This window comes from Pristiophorus japonicus, unplaced genomic scaffold (assembly GCF_044704955.1).
Source record: "Pristiophorus japonicus isolate sPriJap1 unplaced genomic scaffold, sPriJap1.hap1 HAP1_SCAFFOLD_114, whole genome shotgun sequence".
Lineage (NCBI taxonomy): Eukaryota > Metazoa > Chordata > Chondrichthyes > Pristiophoridae > Pristiophorus > Pristiophorus japonicus.
The window spans coordinates 1,339,899-1,360,800 of record NW_027250799.1 but is presented as its reverse complement, the minus strand read 5'-3'; the positions used below and the strand labels follow the sequence as shown (position 1 = coordinate 1,360,800).

Genomic DNA, 20,902 nt, shown 5'->3' with positions numbered 1-20,902 from the left:
ATCTGTGTGGGTCTCAGTACCACACTGGGTGATACAGTAACATATCACAGGCGGGGATGGATACTGGGCTTTCCCTGCACATTCTGCGTCTCAGTACCACACTGGGTGATAGAGTAACATACCACAGGTGGAGATGGAGTCTGGGCTTTCCCTGCTCTGTGTGGGGCTCATTACCACACTGGGTGATAGAGTAAAATACCACAGGTGTGGATGGATTCTGGGCTTTCCCTGCTCTGTATGGGTCTCAGTACCACACTGGGTAATAGAGTAACCTACAAGAGGTGTGGATGGAGTCTTGGCTTTCCCTGATCTGTGTGGGTCTAAGTACCACACTGGGTGATAGAGTAATACAACACAGGTGGGTTGGTGTCTGAGCTTTAACTGCTCTGATTGGCTATCAGTACCACAATGGGTGATAGAGTCATATACCACAGGTGGGGATGCACTCTGGGCTTTCCCTGCTCTGTGTGGGCCTCAGTACCACACTGTGTGATACATTAACATACCACAGGTGGGGATGGAGTCTGGGCTTTCCCTGCTCTGTGTGGGTCTCAGTACCACACTGGGCGAGAGAGAGTAACATACCACAGGTGTGGATGGAGTCTGGGCATTCCCTGATCTGTGTGGGTCTCAGTACCACACTGGGTGATAGAGTAACATACAACAGGTGTGGTTGGAGTCTGGTCTTTAACTGCTCTATGTGGGGCTCAGTACCACACTGGGTGATAGAGTAACATTCCACAGGTGTGGTTGGATTCTGGGCTTTAACTGCTCTGTGTGAGGCTCAGAACCACACTTGGTGATAGAGTAACATACCACAGGTGTGGATGGAATCTGGACTTTCCCTGCAAACTCTCCACACAAGCTGAGCCCCTGATGCAGAGCCAGTATCTGCCTTCCTGCAATGACAGTCAGGAAGCAGAGAGTGAGGTTATAGTTTCACATGTGTAAGCTGCTTTATTAGGCGATTCCTCAGCTGTGAATCCCCCACCAAAGACTTCATGGAGTTTATGATATAAATGAGATTCAACATCGGCATCAGAAAATCTCTCCTTGATTCGCGACTCTTATCTCTATGCAGTTTCTCGCTGCTAATGAGTGAACTTAATATTATTTCAACTTGTCTCGGGGTCAGTGCGGCTCAGGGTATTTTGGGCTGTTTGAAATACAAGGTAATTGGCTGCTCCTAAAATCAATTCACAGCGCACCACACTGCTGTTGCCCCAGCCATGAGCAGTGCATCATTCGTTGCCGTGATACAAAATACACTTCTATGCCTGTTGTTTTAAACTCAGCAGTAAATTACTCGGCTTCTCTCAACTTATTAACTGGAACTGCCGATTGACACTGTAAATGTTGCAAAGATTTAAATGCAAGAGTCAGATCAAACATGGTTATCATTCGGCATTCATGTCCCTTTATGCACCCTCGCTTATCACAGCATGGCTATCAGTCACTGCACTGCCAGTGGGAAAAAATGCAACATTTTAAACTTAGCAACGTGTGCAAGACTGTAATCAGAGAGCGCTTGGGCCATGGGCACTAATAACTTATCCTGAGCATTAAGATATTCATCAGGCCTGCGCCCCTCCTGTATTTCGCATTGGCTCACTGTGTGCCGATGTTGAGGTTTCGCAGGCGATTTCCCAGATCTGAATTCATGGAGTATTTGGTGTAATTCACTGTGTCTTCAACACAGTGAGATCTAGCCTGGTGTGCAAGCTTTGTATCTTTCTGAACACATCATAACACTCGCCTGGTGTGCAACCTTTGTATCTTTGTGAACATTTCAGCAGAACATTGAATCAACAGATGGAACTAGAATTGCTGATTGACACTGTAAGTTTTGCCAACATTTAACTGCAGTGTGAGAACAATCACAATTATCTTTCTGCTTCCATGTATGTTCTGGCGCTGCATCACCCTAACAAATCGAGATCATCACAGCACAGATATCAGGCAATTCATTGCCAGTTTGCAAACATGCACATTTTGAACTTAGCAACGTAGGCAAGACTGGAATCAGAAATGCCTGGTCCGTGGGCAGTGATAACTTAATTTGACCGTTAAGATTTCCATTATCATTATACATTGCATTAACACAATCTGATCTCCGAGATGTGTTTGGGACCCATTGCCCCGAACTGTGGACTGCGTGGGCGAGACAATTCCTTCCGGGCTTAGGTTTTCTTTCAAAAAGGTGTGAGAAAGTTCTGGCTCACTTTCTGGTGGGGTGATCTAGCTCAGTTTGGAGAGCGTTCGCCTTGAGACTCAAAAAGTACCGAGTTCAATTCTGGGTTTTGGCAATTTTTCATTATTTTGTTTAAGGGGAGAGGCTGGTTTTGTATGGGGACAGTGCTTGTGGGATGGGCTGTTCAGCCGGATCCATGATAATTTTCAAAATGAATTTTGTTAGATGCAGCGCTCTTTTTCTGTTACTTTCTATTTACACTCTGCCCAGTTTTGAATATGGACAGTGAAAAATGTTTAAGCGATGTGATGTGTTCAATGTTTGTGTCGCAACTGTCACCCAGTGTCGAGCCAGGAACACAAACCTTCTCTGCACTTTGTGGTCAGTTAGCGTTGGTGTTCAGAGCATGATCGTCATAACGTGAAGGTCGTTGGTTCGATTCCTGTACGGGACATTTGAATGCAATTGATTCTGTTTTTCGTAACATTTAAAATCCAATCTTAATAATGTATCAAATCTATACAGTATCCCAAGGGTTTTGAATTATTTGGAATAACATCCATTGCTTCCTTGCCGCCGGGGTGGAGAGGCACATCTTTCTGTTTATTTGTGTTTCTTGGTCGGCTGATAAACAATAAACTGGCGGCCTGTTCCCGTAAATGGTCATAAGCAGGAATGGACAGACAGAAAGGTTCTGTCCCCTGAGATGAGCAAAAGGCTTCATTTCAGGACAAATACACCAAATGCAATGTTCACCCGGCACCGAGAGTGAAAAACTCGGTGAAAAGGACAGAATGAAACAGATTTCAGTGGATGCCTACCTGCACTTAATGCTGTGGTTGCAGAGTCATGCCTTTCGTGTTCTCAGCAAAAATGCCATTCGCTACGAACGGTTTTACCTGACACGAATGTGATGTGAATTTCGAAGGAGCAAGGAGGAAAGACTGCGATGGTCTGCTTGCTGGCAAAGTCACTTGCAGCAGCTTCCCTGGTGGTCGAGTGGCTAGGATTTGTTCTTTCACTGTTCGCGCTCAGGGTTTGCTTCCCGGTCAGGGAACAGTGTATTTGGGCTGTTTGAACAGCAAGGTAAATGGCTGCTCCTGAACAAATTTGAAGGCCAACCTTCAGCAGCGCATCATTCGTTGCAACGATTCAAAATACTTCTGTGCTAACAATTTCAAAGTCAGCACTAAATGATTAGATCTCTCTAAACAAATGGAACTAGAATTGCTGATCGACGCTGTAAATGTTTCTAATCATGTCCATCATTAGACTTTCATGTACCATTTTGCGCACATCACCCTCGCATATCACAGCACGGCTATTAATTATTGCATAGCCAGTGTGGAAAAATTCTATATTTTAATCTTATTAACTTGTGCAACACCGTAATCAGCGAATGCCTGGGCCATGGGCAGTGATAACTTATCCTGAACATTACGATATTCATTTGGCCTCTATTACACATTGGCTCACTGTATGTCTATGTTTAGGTTTCACAGGCGATTTCCCAGCTCTGAATTCCCCGGCTGAGTGGAGTGTTTGATCTAACTGTCGTTAACTCTCTCCTTGCTTGACGACTTTAATCTCTCTTCAGCTTCTCACTGCTAAAGACTGAACCTGTTATAATTTCACCTTGGCTCGAATTCAGTGCAGCTCAGTGAGACATCGGCTAATCTCCCTTTCACAACCCATCAGTGCCGACAAAAGAACGGGGAATCTTACTGACATTTTATGATCTGAAATTTGAATAAACACACCAGCATATTTCACTGGGTATTCAACACTGTGAGATGTCGCATGGTGAGCTTTGCATTTTTATGAACACTTCAGCAGAACATTAAATCAAGATATGGAACTAGAATTACTGACTAACACTGTATGTTTTGCCAACATTTAACTGCAGTGTGAGAACAATCACAATTATCATTAGGCTTCCATGTACGTTCTGGCGCAGCATCACCCGAACAAACCTAGCTGCTCACAGCACGGCGATCAGTCAATTAATTGCCAGTGTGGAAAAATACACATTTTGAACTTAGCAACGTGTGCAAGACTGGCATCAGAGAATGCCTGGGCCGTGGGCAATGATAACTTAACCTGAACGTTAAGATTTTCATTATCAATATACATTACATTTACACAACCTGAGCTCCGAGATCGGTTTGGGACCCATTGCCCCCAAGTGAGGCCTGAGTGGGCGGGGCAATTCCTTGTGGGTTAGGTTTTCTTTCCAAAAATGTGAAAAAGTTTTGCTTTATTTGCTTTCGGGCTAAAAAGCTCAGTTGGGAGAGCGTTAGGCTGAAAAACTAAAGTTCCCTGGCAGGACCCAATTATTGGGTTTTGGCAATTTCTGGTTATTTTGTGTTCTCTTCAAATTTAAGGGGAGAGGCTGGTGTTATATCTGGAAAATGCTTGAGGGACAGGATGTTCAGCGGTTGTGTGATAATTTTCAGAATGAATTATGTTAGATGCAGCGCTCTTTTTCTGTTACTTTCTATTTACACTCCACCCAGTTTTGTCTATGAACGGTGAACAATGTGTACGCGATGGGATGTGTTCAATGTTTGTGCAGTAGTAATAGCCCCCAGTGTGAACCGGGCACACATTCGTGTGGCCAGTGAACTCAGTTGGTTTGAGCGTGGGGCTATTAGCGCCGAGCTAGCGGGTTTGGTCCCTGTTCGAATGCTATTCATAATTTTTTTCGATTTTTCATAACATTTCATCCAACATTTATAATAAAACAAATCCATACAGAATCCCAAGGGTTGCGAATTATTTGGAATAACATCCATTGCTTCTTTGCCGCCGTGGCGGTGAGGCACATCTTTCTGCTTATTTCTGTTTCTTGGTCTGCTGATAAACGATGAACTGGCGGCCAGTTCCCGTTAATGGTCATAAGCTGGAACGGTTAGACAGAACGCTTCTATCCCACAGAGATGGGCAAATGGCTTCAGGTCAGGACAAGTCCATCAAATGAAATGTTCACCCGGCACCGAGAGTGAACAAACCAGAGAAAAGAACAGGCAGAAATAGATTTAAGTGGATGCCTACCCGCACTTAATACTCTGGTTGTGTGGATATGTCTTTCGTTGTCTCAACAAAAATTCTATTTGCTACAAACAGTTGTACGTGTCACGAATGTGATGTGAATTTCGAAGGAGCAAGGAGGAAAGACTGCGTTTGTCTGTATTGTATGTAGGTACTGACTCCACGAGGCAGGGGTATGGTACTGAAACTGTGAAGACTGTTGTCCTTTATTGCAGCTCCTAGAGTGAAGACGCCAAAAGGTGAGCTCCCTTTCATACTAGGTAACCTGCAGTGTGCAGGTGACCCTTAGCTCTCCAGCAGCAGCACCCTCTGGTGTACAGGTAAGGTCTGTCAAGGGTGGAGGTGGTGCTGTGATCAGTAGTGGGCTGTGGGAGCTTTTGGTGAGGGCTGTGTTGGTGCCAGGTGTGATTCCTGTGCATGAATCTGGTCTCATACATTTCCCCCCTCACTCACAGACCATGTGGGTGTCACTTTTGTGGGATCCCTCAGTGGATGTGCCAGTGCAGCAGTGGGTAGGGTACATACTCTGTACAGTGGGTAAGTGTGTGATGGTGTGTAGGGATAAGCAGCGAGCGTGCATGTTGTGCGGACTGTAATGCATTAATGCAGGCTGAGCGGTCCCCGGCCTGAGAGCACCTTCGGAGCAGTCCGGGGAGCGGAAGGAGCAGTGTGGCGGCCTGGCCCAGTTGGCTGAGCGGACCGCAGCCTGCAAGCACCAGCGGGGAAGGCCGTGGAGCGGAAGGAGCAGCGTGACGTCGTGGCTCAGTAGGCTGAGCTGGCCCCCGACCTGCGAGCACCAGCGGAGCAGGCCAGGGAGTGGAAGGAGCAGCACGTTCTGGATCAAGCGAGCAACGCAGTGAGGGTGACGTCACCAATCCCCAGGTCGGTGTTTGGAGCTTGGGCAGTTACTGCAGGACCGGCGAGGTCGGGGCGAAGGAGTGGTGACAGATTGCAGAGGGACATGATCGGGCCCCAGGAGAGGCGCGAGTTCGAGGTCCAGAAGAGGCGAGGTCCCAGGGGCAGCACGGGCCAGCCCACACTGCGATATGTGAGCGCAATAGGTCCGAGCAGCAGAGCTGGTCTCCAGTTAGTCTTGGTTAATCCGTGCCACTGGACCAAGACTGAGCTCTGTCAAGCCCGTGTGTTGGCTGGTGTTAAAAAAATCCACGCACAAGCATCGTCCAACATTCAAGGATTTGTTTGGACGTGGAACTTTCGGTGCTTCATTGAAACACCTGTGAACGTTCTGGCGTGGAAGCAAGTCATCCTGGATTGGAGGGACTGCCTATGATGTTGGATGATGATGCTGGTGGGCAGGCACACAGGGCTGTGTGAGCTCCTTGTCCTCCGTTTGTAATAAAAGTCTGGTCATTCCAGGGTCCAGCAGGAAAGCTGGAGAGTACGGGCCTCTCGCTCCTGGTGTTGGCCCTGGTGACCAGGGGGTATCGGGCCGATCTGGGGCAGGTTGCCAGTATTGGTGGCTGTGCTGCCCATTGACCGCTGTCCCTGTCCTGGCAGTGGGTCTGTACCCACTGTGTGTGTGTAAGCCCTTCCTGGGCATCACATTTGTCCCAAAAGTCCAGGCTCCATGGTCAGGTCGCCCGCTGGACCAGGTGGTGTCCTACTGGGGGATTCCTCTTGGCATAAACTTTGTTCCTGTTGAACCCGGTGTCGTTTAACAATATACTTCTTATATACATGACACATTGGCTCCAATTATACAGAGTCCAATCTACACTGCTTTCTCTCTTTACATTGTCACTTACAGTATTTACATCAATTTCTTGTATCTTGGTCTCTCCACACATGGTTGCATTTGGTATTTTAAAATTTCTTTCATCGCCATTAAGCATTACAAACTTATTCTCAACATCACTTACACAAGCATTCATTACATTTTTCTCATCAGTTACTCCGGCATCACAATTCACCGGTACATTATCAGACCTGCATTTGCTAACTGCATTTTTAACTTTAAAGTCCTTGTCATCTTTACAGTGAAACTGGCCCTTTAAATTCTTTTGGTTACCGGTCTCCTTTAAGGGGGCCTTCCAATCCACTACACCGCTCATTGCCACGTGTCGCTCCTCTAAAGCTGCCCCTCGTGGTCTGGCCGTGGCCATTCTGATTTTAGATTCTTCGCCTCGTGGTGCGGCCGCCGTCTTCTCGCTCTCCTCCAGTTCGGCTGTTGTGATCTTTTCTCCTCAGGTACAGCCACAGACTCCGGGAATCCACTCTTCTCGACAATTTGCTTCACTTGCAGTTCCGCCACAGCCTGGAAGGTGAAGTCTGGATCTTTGGTTCTGGTGATCTCGCCATGGTGTTGTGAAGTTGTCGCCGTGCAGTAGAGCTGGACGGTAGGATTTGTAGGTGCAGCCATGGATCCATGTTCTGGACTGAATGGGATGTGGATTGCTGGAGCCCGGATGCCGTCATCACTTCGACTGTCTTGGACCTGCTTCATCCAACTTCTTCCCAGCAGTGTTGGACCATCGGCAGCAATGATCACCAGTGGGCGTTTGTTAATCACACCGCCCTGGGAGACCTGGACATCCCCGCTGCCTTTGGTGTAGATGAGCAGCTTCGCTTGGACAGGAGACAGTTTTGCTAATTTGGCGGGATTGATCCAAAGTTTTTCAAAGGTCGGCTGGCTCACCAAAGAATGGCTCGCCCCTGTTTCGATCTCCATCGAAACTGGAACTCCTATGATATCTACTTCCATCTTCCATGGGGAACTTTCAGTGCAGCGGGGATAAATTCCACACACTTCTTCTCGGGGTTGAGCAGCTTCGTCTTCATCTATTTCGGAGCCCAGGTGATCAGACAATTCTTCAGCAACGTGGTGAGTCAAGCTTTTTCTGTACATTCTCTGAAGGTACCCTTTCGCTTTGCAGCCTCTGCATCTATAGTCTTTGTAGCGGCATTGCTGGGCCTGTGGTTTCCTCCACAGCGCCTGCATGGGACAAGCCTATTTGCCCCATGTGGTGGACTCAGGGTTGCGGGTCTCGGGCAGCATTTCTGCCTTTCGAAGTTGCCATTCGGTTCACTGCATTCGTTAGTTTAGAGATCTGGGTGTGGGTCATTATTCGCTTGGAGTCGACTGTAATCACGTACGCCTGGCTCAACTTAATTGCATTCTGCTGGGTGACTCTGATGTCCGCAGAGAGCAGTGTGTGGAGCATGCCCTTCTGGCCGATTCCGATAACAAATATGTCCCTTACTGCTTCGTTAAGGTGGTCGCCAAAATCACATGGTGATCTTCTTAAATCTGCAGCATACTTCGCAATTTCTTGGCCTTCGGGTCGCCGGTGAGTGTAGAACCGGTGCCTGGCTGTGAGGCTGCTGTCTTTGGCTTTTAGTTACTCCTGTATTAAATTTACAAGTTCCCCACAGCTCTTGGTTGTTGTCTTCGCTGGGGCTAGCAAGGCCATGGATAGTGGGCCCACAACAGGACGGCCCTGCGCTTGTTCGGTAGTGTAGCCGGTGTGTTCCCCATCCAGGACGTTGACTATGAAGAAGTGCTATAACCTTTCCACGAAGGTGTCCATATCTTCCCCATCGGTGAATAGTTGAAAGTTGCTGAAAGTCGAAATGTTGTGCGTGTAGTTCGTGACCTCGTCGCCAGTTATTAGTAGGTAGGCATTCTGTTAATGATTCCACGAGGCAGGGGTATGATACTTAAACTGTGAAGACTGCAGTCCTTTATTGCAGCACCTAGTGTGATGACACCAAGAGGTGAGCTCCCTTTTATACAGCGCTACCAACAGTGTGGACCCTTAGGTCTCCAGCAGCAGCAGCCTCTGGTGTACAGGTAAGGTGTGTACAGGGTGAAGGTACATCATAACATTACATCATAACATTGTAGGCGTGCATACATAACAGACTGTTTGCTGGCAAAGATATTTGCAGTAGCTTCCCCGGTGGATTATTGATGAGGATTTGGTGCTTTTACCGCTGCAGCCTGCCTTTGATTCCCGGTCAGTGAACAGTGTATTTTCGGCTCTTTACAGTTGAACTCCTGAACAAATTGACAGCTCAACAAACTGCAGCTGCTCCAACCATCAGCTGCGCATCATTTGTTGCAGTTATATAACATTCACTTCTGTGCCTGCTGTTTTGAAGTCAGCAGTCAATGACTAGACCTCTCTCAACAACTGAAACTAGAATTGCTGATTGACGCTGTAAATGTTGCCAGTCATGTCCATCATTAGTATTCAATGTACCTTTTTGCACCACATCACCCTTGCTTATCACAGCACGGCTATCGGTCAATGCACTGGCAGTGTGGAAAATTCAACATTGTAAACTTAGCAACGTGTGCAAGATTGGAATCAAATTATGCCTGGCCTATGGGCACTGATAACTTAACCTGAGCATTAAGATTTTCATTATCATTATATATTACATTAGCACAACCTGAACTCCGAGATTTGTTTGGGACCCATTGCCCCGAAGTGAGAACTCAGTGGGTGGGGCAATTCCTCCCGGGGTTAGCTTTTCTTTCAAAAAGCTGTGAGAAACTTTTGCTTCATTTGCTGTCGGGCAGAAAAAGCTCAGTTGGGAGAGCATTAGACTCAAGATTTAAAGCTCCCGGGTTACGGCAATTGCTGGTTATTTTGTGTTCCTTTCCTTTTATGGGGAAAAGCTGATTTTATATCTGGACAGTGGTTGAGAGATGGGTTGCTCAGCGCTTGCATGATAATAATTTCTGCAATGAATTTTTAGATTCATGCGCTGTTTTTCTGTTACTTCTGATTTACACCCTGCCCAGATTTATATATGAACAGTGAACACTGTTTAAGCGATGTCATGTGTTCAATGTTTTTGCAGTAAATCGGTCCGCCAGTGTGAACCGGAAACACAATCCCCTCAGGCTGGGCTGGCACCTATCTTTAACGCACTTTGTGGCTGGTTCGCTCAGTTGGTGCGAATGACGCCGATATCCCCTGACGCATTCAAATATTTCTCATAATTTTTTCGGTTATTCCGAACATTTAAAATCCAATCTTTCAAAAGAAACACATCCACACAGAATCCCAAGGGTTGGGAATTATTTGGAATAACATACATTTCTTATTTGCCGCTGGGGCTGATATGCAAACCTTCTGTTTATTTGTGTTGCTGGGATGCTGATAAAAGGTGAAGCAGCGGCCTGGTCCCGTAAATGATCATTAGCAGGAATAGACTGACAGAACAGCTCTGTCCCCAAGACGGGCAAACCGAGTCAAATGTTCGCCGGCTCCAAGAGTGAAAAATCCAGAAAACAAGACAGCATGAAATAGATTTCAGTGGATGCCGAGCAGCACTGTGGCTGCTCCTGAACAATCTTGCAGCTCACCACACTGCTGCTGCCCCTAACATCAGCAGCGCATCATTCGTTGCAGCGATACAAAATACTTCCCCCACTATTGTTTTAAGTTGAGCAGTAAACAACTCAAACTCTTTCAACATTGCTGATTGACATTGTAAGTTTTACCAATCACAATTATCATTCGTCTTCCATGTACGTTCTGGCGCTGCATCACCCTAAAAAAACCTAGCTCATCACAGCACGGCTATCAGGTAATTCAGTGCCAGTGTGGACACATACATCATTTTGAACTTAGCAACGTGTACAAGACTGTAATCAGAGAGTTCCTGCGCCATAGGCAATGATAACTTAACCCGAACATAGAGATTTTCATTATCATTTTACATTACAGTAACACAACCTGAGCTCCAAGATTTCTTTGGGACACAATGCCCCGAAGTGAGGATTGTGTGTGCGGGGCAATTCCTCCCAGGGTTAGATTTTCTTGCAGAAATGTGTGAAAAAGTTTTCGTATGGTTGTTGTCGGGTAGTAATAACTAAGTTGGAGAGCAGTAGACTGGAAATTTCACAGTCCATGGTACAATCCTGGGTTTCGGCAATTTCTCGTTATTTTGTGTTCCCTTCATTTTAAAGGGAGAGGCTGGATTTACATCCGAACAGTGCTCATCTCTGTTTTAAATGGGTGGCCCCATATTCTGAGATCATGCCCTGTAGTTCGAGTCTCTCCCATCAGTGGAAATATCCTCTCTGCATTCACTTTGTCAACCTCCCTCATAATCTTATACTTTTCAATAAGATTACCTCTCATTCTTCTTAATTCCAAAGAGTAGAGGCCCAGCCAGCTCAACATTTCCTCATACGTCAACCCCCTCATTCCCACAATCAACCCAGTGAAGCTTCTCTGAACTGCCTCCAAAGCAAGTATATCCTTTCGTTAATATGGAAAACAAAATTGCGCGCAGTATTCCTGGTGTGGCCTCACCCATAACTTATATAGCTGCAGCAAGACTTCCCTGCTTTTATACTCCATCCCCTTTGCAATAAAGACCAAGATACCATTGGCCTACCTGATCAATTGCTGCACCTGCATACTATCCTTTTGTGATTCATACAAGTACCCTCAGGTCCCACTGTATTGCATCACTTTGCAATCTTTCTCCATTTAAATAACAATTTGCTCTTGAATTTTCTGCAGAAGTGGATGATCTCACACTTTCAAACATTGTACTCTATCTGCCAACTTTTTGCCCACTCACTTAGCCTGTCTATGTAGTTTAGCAGATTATTTGTGTCCTCCTCATACATTGCTTTTCCTCCCATCTTTGTATCGTCAGCAAACTTGGCTACGTTATGTAATTTGCCTTCTTTCAGATGTGGAATTGCAAAATCTCACAGCAGATTCTTGTCCTGTAAGGCAGTCCTCCAATGCGTGTTCAATGAAATCAGTATGGCTTCAAGTTGCATGCAAAGCCTTTTATCTCACATGACATGAAATGCACAGTAGGCTCGCGCGGCACGTTTTCACGCATTCTCTCGCTTAAACAAACACACAAACAAACTAAAATTCCTGCACCCTCCAACAGCAGTTTTTGAAATTTGAAATTTGAAATCCGGGACAGACAGCACATCCCTGTTAAACAGACACAGAATGACCCGCGACTGATAGCACACCATTTTATAGATACAGATTATGACCCCGGCCATCAGCACATCACCTTAAAAGGGAGACGGAAACAGAATTAACAAAAACAAAGAATTCTGTAAAACTCAGCAAGTCGTGCACATTCTGTGGATGAAGATCCCGGGTTCACGTTCAGTCAGATGATCATTCCGATATTTTATGAAAAATGTAAAGTTTACAGATTTTGTCAACCAAAATAGCGCCTGTTAAAAATTAGCAGCGAGGAAGGACAAAAGGGAATGTCTGTGATACAGTGAAGCTTAGGACTGATTGAATAATAAATGGCACAATGCGAAAAGGCAAAGTGGGTGGTAAGCGGTCAATAAAGTAACAAAGGATGCACCAGAGGAGGTACTAGTGGGAACAGCAGAACCATTACCAGACAATGGGAGCGGTGCTTATGATCCGATAACGTTGAACCTAATGTTGAGGCCAGAAGACTATAACATGCCTGAAACATAGGATGCGAACTCCTTTTAATCAGACCAGGCAGCTTGGCCATCACGGATTGATTTCCTGTACGGTTTGAATTCGGCAGCCAAGGGACTAATTCAAAAGCAAGATTCTCACATCTTTTCGGCGCTAAAGAAACAGGACGCACTCATATTCAGGGCAGAGAATGTTTCACGTTGAAGTGGAGATTGATGCTGAATATCTGCTGATCCCAATGGAGGTGAGCTCATGCGTGCAGAAATGAAGATGTACCAATCAAGTATTTGCTGGAAGCAAACACGGGTTTAGGTTGTCCAATGAGACACAGAGCCGAGTACATCTGGGATGCTTTCACGTGACTCAGTTAGGTGAGTTTCACTTTGCTCCTGGGAATCTCGAGGATTTAGACGCTGTGGGAACAACGGAGCGAAATCACACGTTTTAATTTGAAATATGTCTGTTTTCTTACATGTCCACCGGCTGAGAAGTGGTTCTTTGACTAAAAGTTGGCAGGGCTCGGCCGGGATTTGAACCCGGGACCTCTGGCATTTGAATAATAAAAATTTCTAAGCGAGAAACATACCCCTAGACCAACAGGCCGCCTACAATAGAAAGCGTAGCTCTCATATTCTGACGGTAGTTTGCTATTCGGCCCATCGTGACTGTAGTAACTCTCAGAGAACTATCGAATGAATCCCCCTCTCCATAGTCCTGCTAATATTTTCCCTTTGATGAATATATTATTAATTTGAGACATTACTTTACCAAAGAGCTGCATCCTTGTCGGTAAAAGGTGAATTTGGCAATGAGATTAAATGTGATTAACAAAAAAAACAGAGGGATCAATAGTTTAACACAATAACGACGAGGGTGGGAGCACACTGGATCAGCAGTCCATCGCCTGAACCTCTCGGCCACCTCGTCTCCTATTTACAGCAACGAGTGACATCCATCCCCTACTTTTTGCATTCAAACAGAAATAATGTGCAAGAAAGTCAACTACACCGCCTGTTCTGCCCGTGCAAGCCGATCGGCAGTGAAGAAAATGTGCCATCAGCTTCTTAAAGCAAACAGCCTTCCTTTACTTCAGGTGAGTGACTGTACGAGATGGTTGGTTTTGAGGCAGAATCAAAACAGAGGATATAACATTTTTTACAGCAAGTTATTTGACCACGGCAGAACTCGAACCTGCAATCTTCTATTAATATCGGAGTTATAATCGAAGTCAGACGCCTTATCGATTAGGTCACGCGGCGGTTCCGTGGGTGCAACATTTGTTGTTTTTTATATTGAGAGCAAATTTGGGACAAGCGTTATATCAAGGAGTGGATGTTGGAAAACATGATCATTTTTCGAGTAATGAATATATGATTTGCGATCGGGATGCACACGGGCACAGGCAACGTCAATGTAGCTTGAACACAACAGTTGAACAATTCTGTCAGCGCAGCTGAAATCACACTCCTTTTAAAACTGTACAGGATGATCCGGATTATGAGAAAAAACGTCATAAAGGGGCAAATTATGAACCGGAACTGACAACCATCCCGTTTAAAAAGACACCTAATATTCCTGCACTGCAAGCACAACCCTCTTACACAGATGCAGAATGACACTTGACTGACAGTAGTTCCGTTTTAAAAGAATTAAGTAGACTTTCTATATTCTTGAAGGCAATTGTGCTGTGCGTGAGTGTGTGTGGGGCTCAGGACAACGCGGGGCTGGCACGGTTGTTGAAGCCAAAGGTGCTAGACAGGCAGGAAGGAGGGAGGGAAGTAAAACCACCCCAGACAGAAAGCCAATTTAAAATATATATATATATATTTATCATAATAAGAAAATAAATAATTTTACAATTTTATTGCAAAAAATTGAATTTCATTTGGTTTAAATAACTAAATAATTGTATCATAATCTATATATTTTTGATTGAACGAAGGCTGTGTGACTGCATGAATTCTACTGGAAATCAGGGGGTGCAGTCAGTAAATACCCAAATACAGTAAGCCCATGGTGGAAGACAAGCCATGAGGGAAGATGTGGGCAACAAATGTGATCTTTTAAAGTCGCGAGTGCATTTCTGCTGGATCTGACAGCAACTGCGTGTGCTGTGAAAGAGGTCAAATGTAATATAACCCAGTGCAGGCAGAAGGGAAAAAGCAGATTTATTGTGAACGTTAAAAAGTAGGAAATGTTTCTAAATATATGTATATATAAATATTTATCGATATACAAAGTCAGTCAGTCTTGTCTTGTCTTCTCTTTCTTGATTTGTATTTGAAAATAAGGGGGAAGGAACTAATCATGTCACACAGCCCACACACAAGCTCTCGGTAAAATCGCTATGTTTCTAACTTAATGTAATTTAACTTCTTTCAGATGTGGAATAGCAAAATCCCACAGCAGATTCTTCTCCTGTCAGGCAGTCCTCCAATGCGTGTTCAATCAAATCAGTGTGGCTTCAAGTTGCATGTGAAGCCTTTTATCTCACATGACATGAAATGCACAGTAAGATCGCGCAGCACGTTTGCACGCACTCTCTTGCTGACACAAATACACAAACAAAATAAATTCCTGCACCCGCCAAAGGCAATTTTTGAAATTTGAAATTGAAATCCGGGACAGACAGCACATCCCTGTTAAACAGATACAGAATGACCCGGGACTGATCGCACATATTTTAGAAAGACAGAGAATGACCCCGGCGATCAGCGCATCACCTTAAAAGGCATACGGAAAAAGAATGAACAAAAATAGAGAATTCTGTAAAACTCGGCAGGTCGTGCAGATTCTGTGGATGAAGACCCTGGGTTCACGTTCAATCAGATGATCATTCCGATATTTTAAGAAAAATGTAAAGTTTACAGATTTTTTCAACGAAAATAGCGCCTGGAAAAAAAGAGGCAGCGAGGAAGGACAAAAGGGAATGCCTGTGATACAGTGGAGCTTAGGAGTGATTAAATAATAAATGGCACAATGCGAAAAGGCAAGGTGGGTGGTAAGCGGGCAATAAAGTAACAAAGGTTGGTCCAGAGGAGGTGTTAGTGGGAACAGCAGAACCATTACCAGACAATGGAAGCGGTGCTTCTGATCCGATACGTTGAACCGAATGTTGAGGCCAGAAGACTATAACATGCCTGAAATATAGGGTGTGAACGCCTTTTAATCAGACCAGGCAGCTTGGCCACCCCGGATTGATTTCCTGTACGGTTTAAATTCGGCAGCCAAGGGACTAATTCAAAAGCCACCTTCTCACATCTTTTCGGCGCTGGAGAAACAGCACACACTCATATTCAGGGCAGAGTCTGTTTCACCTTGAAGTGGAGATTGACGCTGAATGTATGCTTATCCCAATGGACGTGAGCTCATGAGTGCAGAAAGGAAGATAGACTGATCAAGTATTGGCAGGAACCAAACACGGGTTTAGGTTGTCCAATGAGGCACAGAGCTGAGTCCATCTGAGATACTTTAACTTTACTCGGTTAGGTGAGTTTCACTTTGTTCCTGGGAATCTCTTGGATTTGGACGCTGTGGGAACAACGGAGCGAAATCACGTTTTAATATCAAATATATCTGTTTTCTCACATGTCGACAGGCTGAGAAGCGGTTCTTTGACTGAAAGTTGATAGTGATGCGCTGCGATATGGATGCGCACGGCACAGGCACCGTCAATGTAGCTTGAAACGCAACTGTATAACAATCCGTTCATCGCAGCTGGAATCACACTGCTTTTAAAACTACACAGGATGATCCGGATTATGAGAAAATCGTAATTAACGGGGCAAACTATGAACCACAACTGACAACCATTCCGTTTAAACAGACACTGAATAATCCGGGACTGCAAGCACATCACTCTTACATAGATGCAGAATGACTCTTGACTGACAGCAGTTCCCTTTTAAAATAATAAAGTGGGATTTCTATCATCCCTGAAGGCAATTGTACAGTGAGTGAGTGAGTGTGGGGCTCAGCACTGCGCGGGGCTGGGAAGTTGATAGAAGCCACAGGTGATAGACAGGCAGGAAGGAGTGAGGGATGTAAAACCACCCCAGAAAAAAAGCCAATTTAATAAAATTTACAATACTAATTTTTTCAGAAATGTATACATATGAATTGTATTTGACAAATATTGAATTTCATTTGTTTTAAATAAATAATGTATTTATTTTTTGATCGAACGAAGGCTGTGTGTGTCTGGATGTTTACCATTGGAGATAAGATTGTGCACGCAGTAAATACCAACAGGCACCTTCAGCCCATGGTGGAAGAGAAGCCACGGGGGAAGTTGTGGGAGGCGTGTGTCTGTCCACTGTTTTTCAGATGTGCAATGGCAGGATCCGACAGCAGCTGCTTGTGTACTGAATGTGGACAAAAGCATTAGAGTCCAAAGCAGGCAGAACAGAAAAAGTACATTTATTGTGAAAGTTAAAAAGCAAAGATGTGTGCATTGTATATAAATACATACACACACACACACACACACACACCTGTATCAAAGTCAGTCAGTCAGTCATGTCTTGTCTTGTCCTGTTTTGATTTGATTTGAATTTGAAAATAAGGCGCTTATGGTCATAATGTCACAAAGCCCACACGCAAGCCCTGGCTGAAATCTGTATGTTTCTAACTTGTGTTTTTTGCATTTTTTCAGATGTGGAATGGCATTATCCCACAGCAGATTCTTCTCCTGTAAGATATTCCGCGAAGGAGTGTTCAAGCAAATTGGCATTATTTCAAGTTCCATGTGATGCCTTTTTTCACACATGATATGAAATGCCAAGCACGATCGCGCAGCACGTTTGCACTCCCTCCCTCTCTCTTACACAAACTCACAAACAAACTTAAATTCCTGCACCTTCCAAAGGCAGTTCTTGAAATTTGAAATCTGGCACATACAGCACTTCCCTTTTAAACAGGCACAGAATGATCCTGGACTGAAAGCTCATCCCTTTTAAACAGACACAGACATTTGCGGGACTGAAAGCAAATACTTCTAAAGAAGATATAGAATGATTTTGGACTGAGAGTTCATTAATTTTAAACCGGCCCAGAATGACCCGGGAATGAGAGCAAATCCCTTTGAAAACAGACACATATTGATCCTGGACTGACAGCAAAGCGGTTTAGACAGACACAAAATGATCCGTGACCTCTCGCATTTCCACTGTAAATATCCCAATGAGAGAACCATACCCATCGACCAAGGAGCAGCCGACAGTAAAGTGCGCAACCCATTCTTTTTTTAAAACGTCATATTCTGACGGTTCTGAAGATAGCTTTTCGTCCAACGTGACTGTGCTGTGTCTCTGAGAGAGCGATCAAATTAGTCCCCCTCTCCATAGTCCTGCGAATAAGAACATAAGAACATAGATTTTCCCTTTGATGAATATATTGAGCCTGAATTCAGCCTGCTCGGCATCCCCCAGGCGCTCGGCTGAAAATAGTGACAACGTTCCACACCTACCTTTCGCTCATGCACCCTCGCCGTCTGAGGCCTTCTCTTCCCGCGCTGCTTCACAGCGCATTCAGGTCTTGGAGCTGCGGAGGGAGAAGCTGGATTCACCTGGCTCTGGTCAGCCAATGAAGGTACAGTATTATCATTCGTTTTAATATCTCCGGAAGCAGGGGTTTTCAGTATTACGAATGGGAACGCCCCCATCACCTAAACACACATAAAAAGTAAAAAGAAACACCTCACGTATTTAATATTAATTTAAATTTAAGTTAACAAATGTGTTAGAAAAAATATTATTCGGATTTTAAAAAAGTTTGCTATTGAGTTTTAAATTAAACCTTCCTTCGTGGACAGAGTTTTTAAACATAAAAATGTTATTACATTTTATTTGTATATGTTTTTAAATTTTTTACATGTTTTTAGACTCTTATGATGATAAAAGTAGGCTATGCACCTGCTTTTCCCAGAGGCAAGAAATTTAAGCACATTCGCTGAGCAATTGATGGGCGAATAGCGCATACTCAGTAAAGCGAATGTCCTTCTCCTGAAGAAGCTTTGGGTCTGTCAAGCAAGAATTTGACATTAGAAAAGCTGGTTTTCAATGCATGCGCCTCGCACGCCAAAAAAGGTCTTTTGTGGTTCCTTGCCGGTTGCGTATATATTCCGTACAGACCTTGTGAGGTCGGAATTACAGGCCCTATATTAATTTGAGACATGACATGACCAAAGTAAAGCATCCTTGACAGTAAAAGGCAAATTTGGGCATGAGGTTTTATGTGATTGACAAAACAGCACGAGGCTACAAACGTTTAACACAGTAAGGACGTGTATCGGATTCGGACCCACGCATGCAGATCACAGTGGATTAGCCGTTATTCGCCTTAAACTCTGGGCCACCTGCTTTCCCGTTAGGTATTCAATTTCCTGTTTTTTGCATCAAAACAGAAATATTCTGCAAGAATGTCCACTTCACCGGTTGTCCTGCCTATGCAAGCAGATCGACAATGTTGAAAATGTGCCATCAGCTTTTTGAAGCAAACGGTTTTCATTACTTCTGTTGGTGTACACACGTGGAATTAAATGTACCAGATACAGCTGAAGTAGGAGCTGCTGAAACAGCGGAGTTGGGATATTCATACAAAGATTGAATTGGGATGGGGCAGCAGAAACAGGGGAATTAGGAGCTCCGGAAACAGGGGAATTAAGAGCTGCGCAAATATGGGAATTAGGAGCTCCAGAAACAGGGGAATTAGGAGCTCCTGAAACATCAGCATTGGTTGATCTCCCGAAACAATGGAATGGGAGTGCCCTAGATTGAAAGGAAATAGGATCAAGAAAATTTGAATTAGGATCTCCAGAAACACGGAGAATGAAGATCAACAGAAATAGGGGAATTAGGACCTCCAGGTACGGGGGAATTATGAAGGGCCACAAGAAACAGGCGAATTAGGAGACCGTTACAGAAACTTGAAAATTATTAGAGAGCTTCATAAACAGGGAAAAGACTAGACAGCTACAGTTACAGTGGAATTCTTAGCTCCAAATACTGGGCAGTTAGAAGAGGGCATCATATTCAGGGAAAGTAGAAGCGCCAGAATTGGGATAATTAGGAAGAGGAAAGTTAAGAGCTCCAGCACTTTACCTTGTAAAGCAGAGGAATTAGGAGCAGCAGAAAAGGAGAGTTAGAAGTTAAAGAAAGAATTGAATGAGGATCACCTGATACAGGGGAATTATGAGCTCCAGTGACAGGGGTATTAGTTACTCCAAAGCAGGGGACAAAGAAGCGAGTGAAATTGTAGAACGAGGACCTGCAGAAATGGAGCGCCAGAAATAGGGTAATCTGGAGTTCCTGACACAAGGAAATGAGGAGCACCTGAAACTGGGAAAATAGAAGCTGCTGAAATAGAGAAATGAGTAGTGCAAGAAAATGGAGAATTAGGAGCTAGTGAAACAGAGGGATAAGAAGCTCCTGAAATAGAGGACTAAGGAGCTCCAAAAATAGCTGAATTAGGAGCTCCAGAAACAGTGGGATAAGGAGCTCCTGAAACAGAGTAAGTAGGAGCCCCTGAAACAAAGGGATAAGGAACTCCTGAAACAGAGGAATTAAGAGCTGCTGAAACCGAGGAATAAGGAGCTCCAGAAACAGAGGAATTAAGAGCTCCTGAAGCAGAGGGATAAGGAGCTCCTGAAACAGAGCGATAAGGAGCTCCTAAAACAGAGGAATTAGGAGCTCCTGAAACAGAGGGATAAGGAGCTCCTGAAACAGGGGAATTAGGAGTTCTTGAAACAGAGGGATAAGGAGCTCCTGAAACAGGGGAATTAGGAGCTTGTGAAACAGAGGGATAAGGAGTTCCTGAAACAGAGGAATAAGGAGCTCCTGAAACAGAGGAATTCGGAACTTCTGAAATAGAGGGATAAGGAGCTCCTGAAACAGAAGAATTAGAAGCTCTTGAAACATGGGGAATTCAGAGCTCCAGGTACAGGGAAATTAGGAGTTTCAGAAACAGGGGCAAGTGGTGTTCAAAAGACAGGTGAATTATGACCACCAAAAAGGGGGTTTGGTAGACATTTCAGTACTTGCACCCTAAATATCATTGTCAGGCACAGTTTCTAAGTATAATGCACTCTGAACTATCATTCTTCGGTTCAATATGAAATAATTTACACTTCGCCACTGGGGCCTATATCTGCATAGCTTTTTCCCAAACACTTAATAAGCGTCACTTTGGATCGTTATGTTCCACGACACTATTTACAGTGCCAGTTACATTTTTATTCACT

The 20,902-nt window shown here is 44.5% G+C and overlaps 1 protein-coding gene across 1 annotated transcript in view; it reads right to left on the bottom strand.

The window, feature by feature from the left end:
- Positions 1–7,314, bottom strand: part of LOC139241863 (probable G-protein coupled receptor 139) — a 95,809-nt gene extending 88,495 nt beyond the window's left edge. The window contains exons 1-2 of the mRNA XM_070870104.1: positions 7,009–7,314; positions 1,613–1,734 (exon numbers count right to left, since the gene is read on the bottom strand). Of these exons, the coding sequence (XP_070726205.1) occupies positions 1,613–1,734; positions 7,009–7,314 (428 nt within the window). The remainder of the gene's footprint in view (positions 1–1,612; positions 1,735–7,008) is intronic.
- Between the last annotated feature and the right edge of the window lie 13,588 nt (positions 7,315–20,902).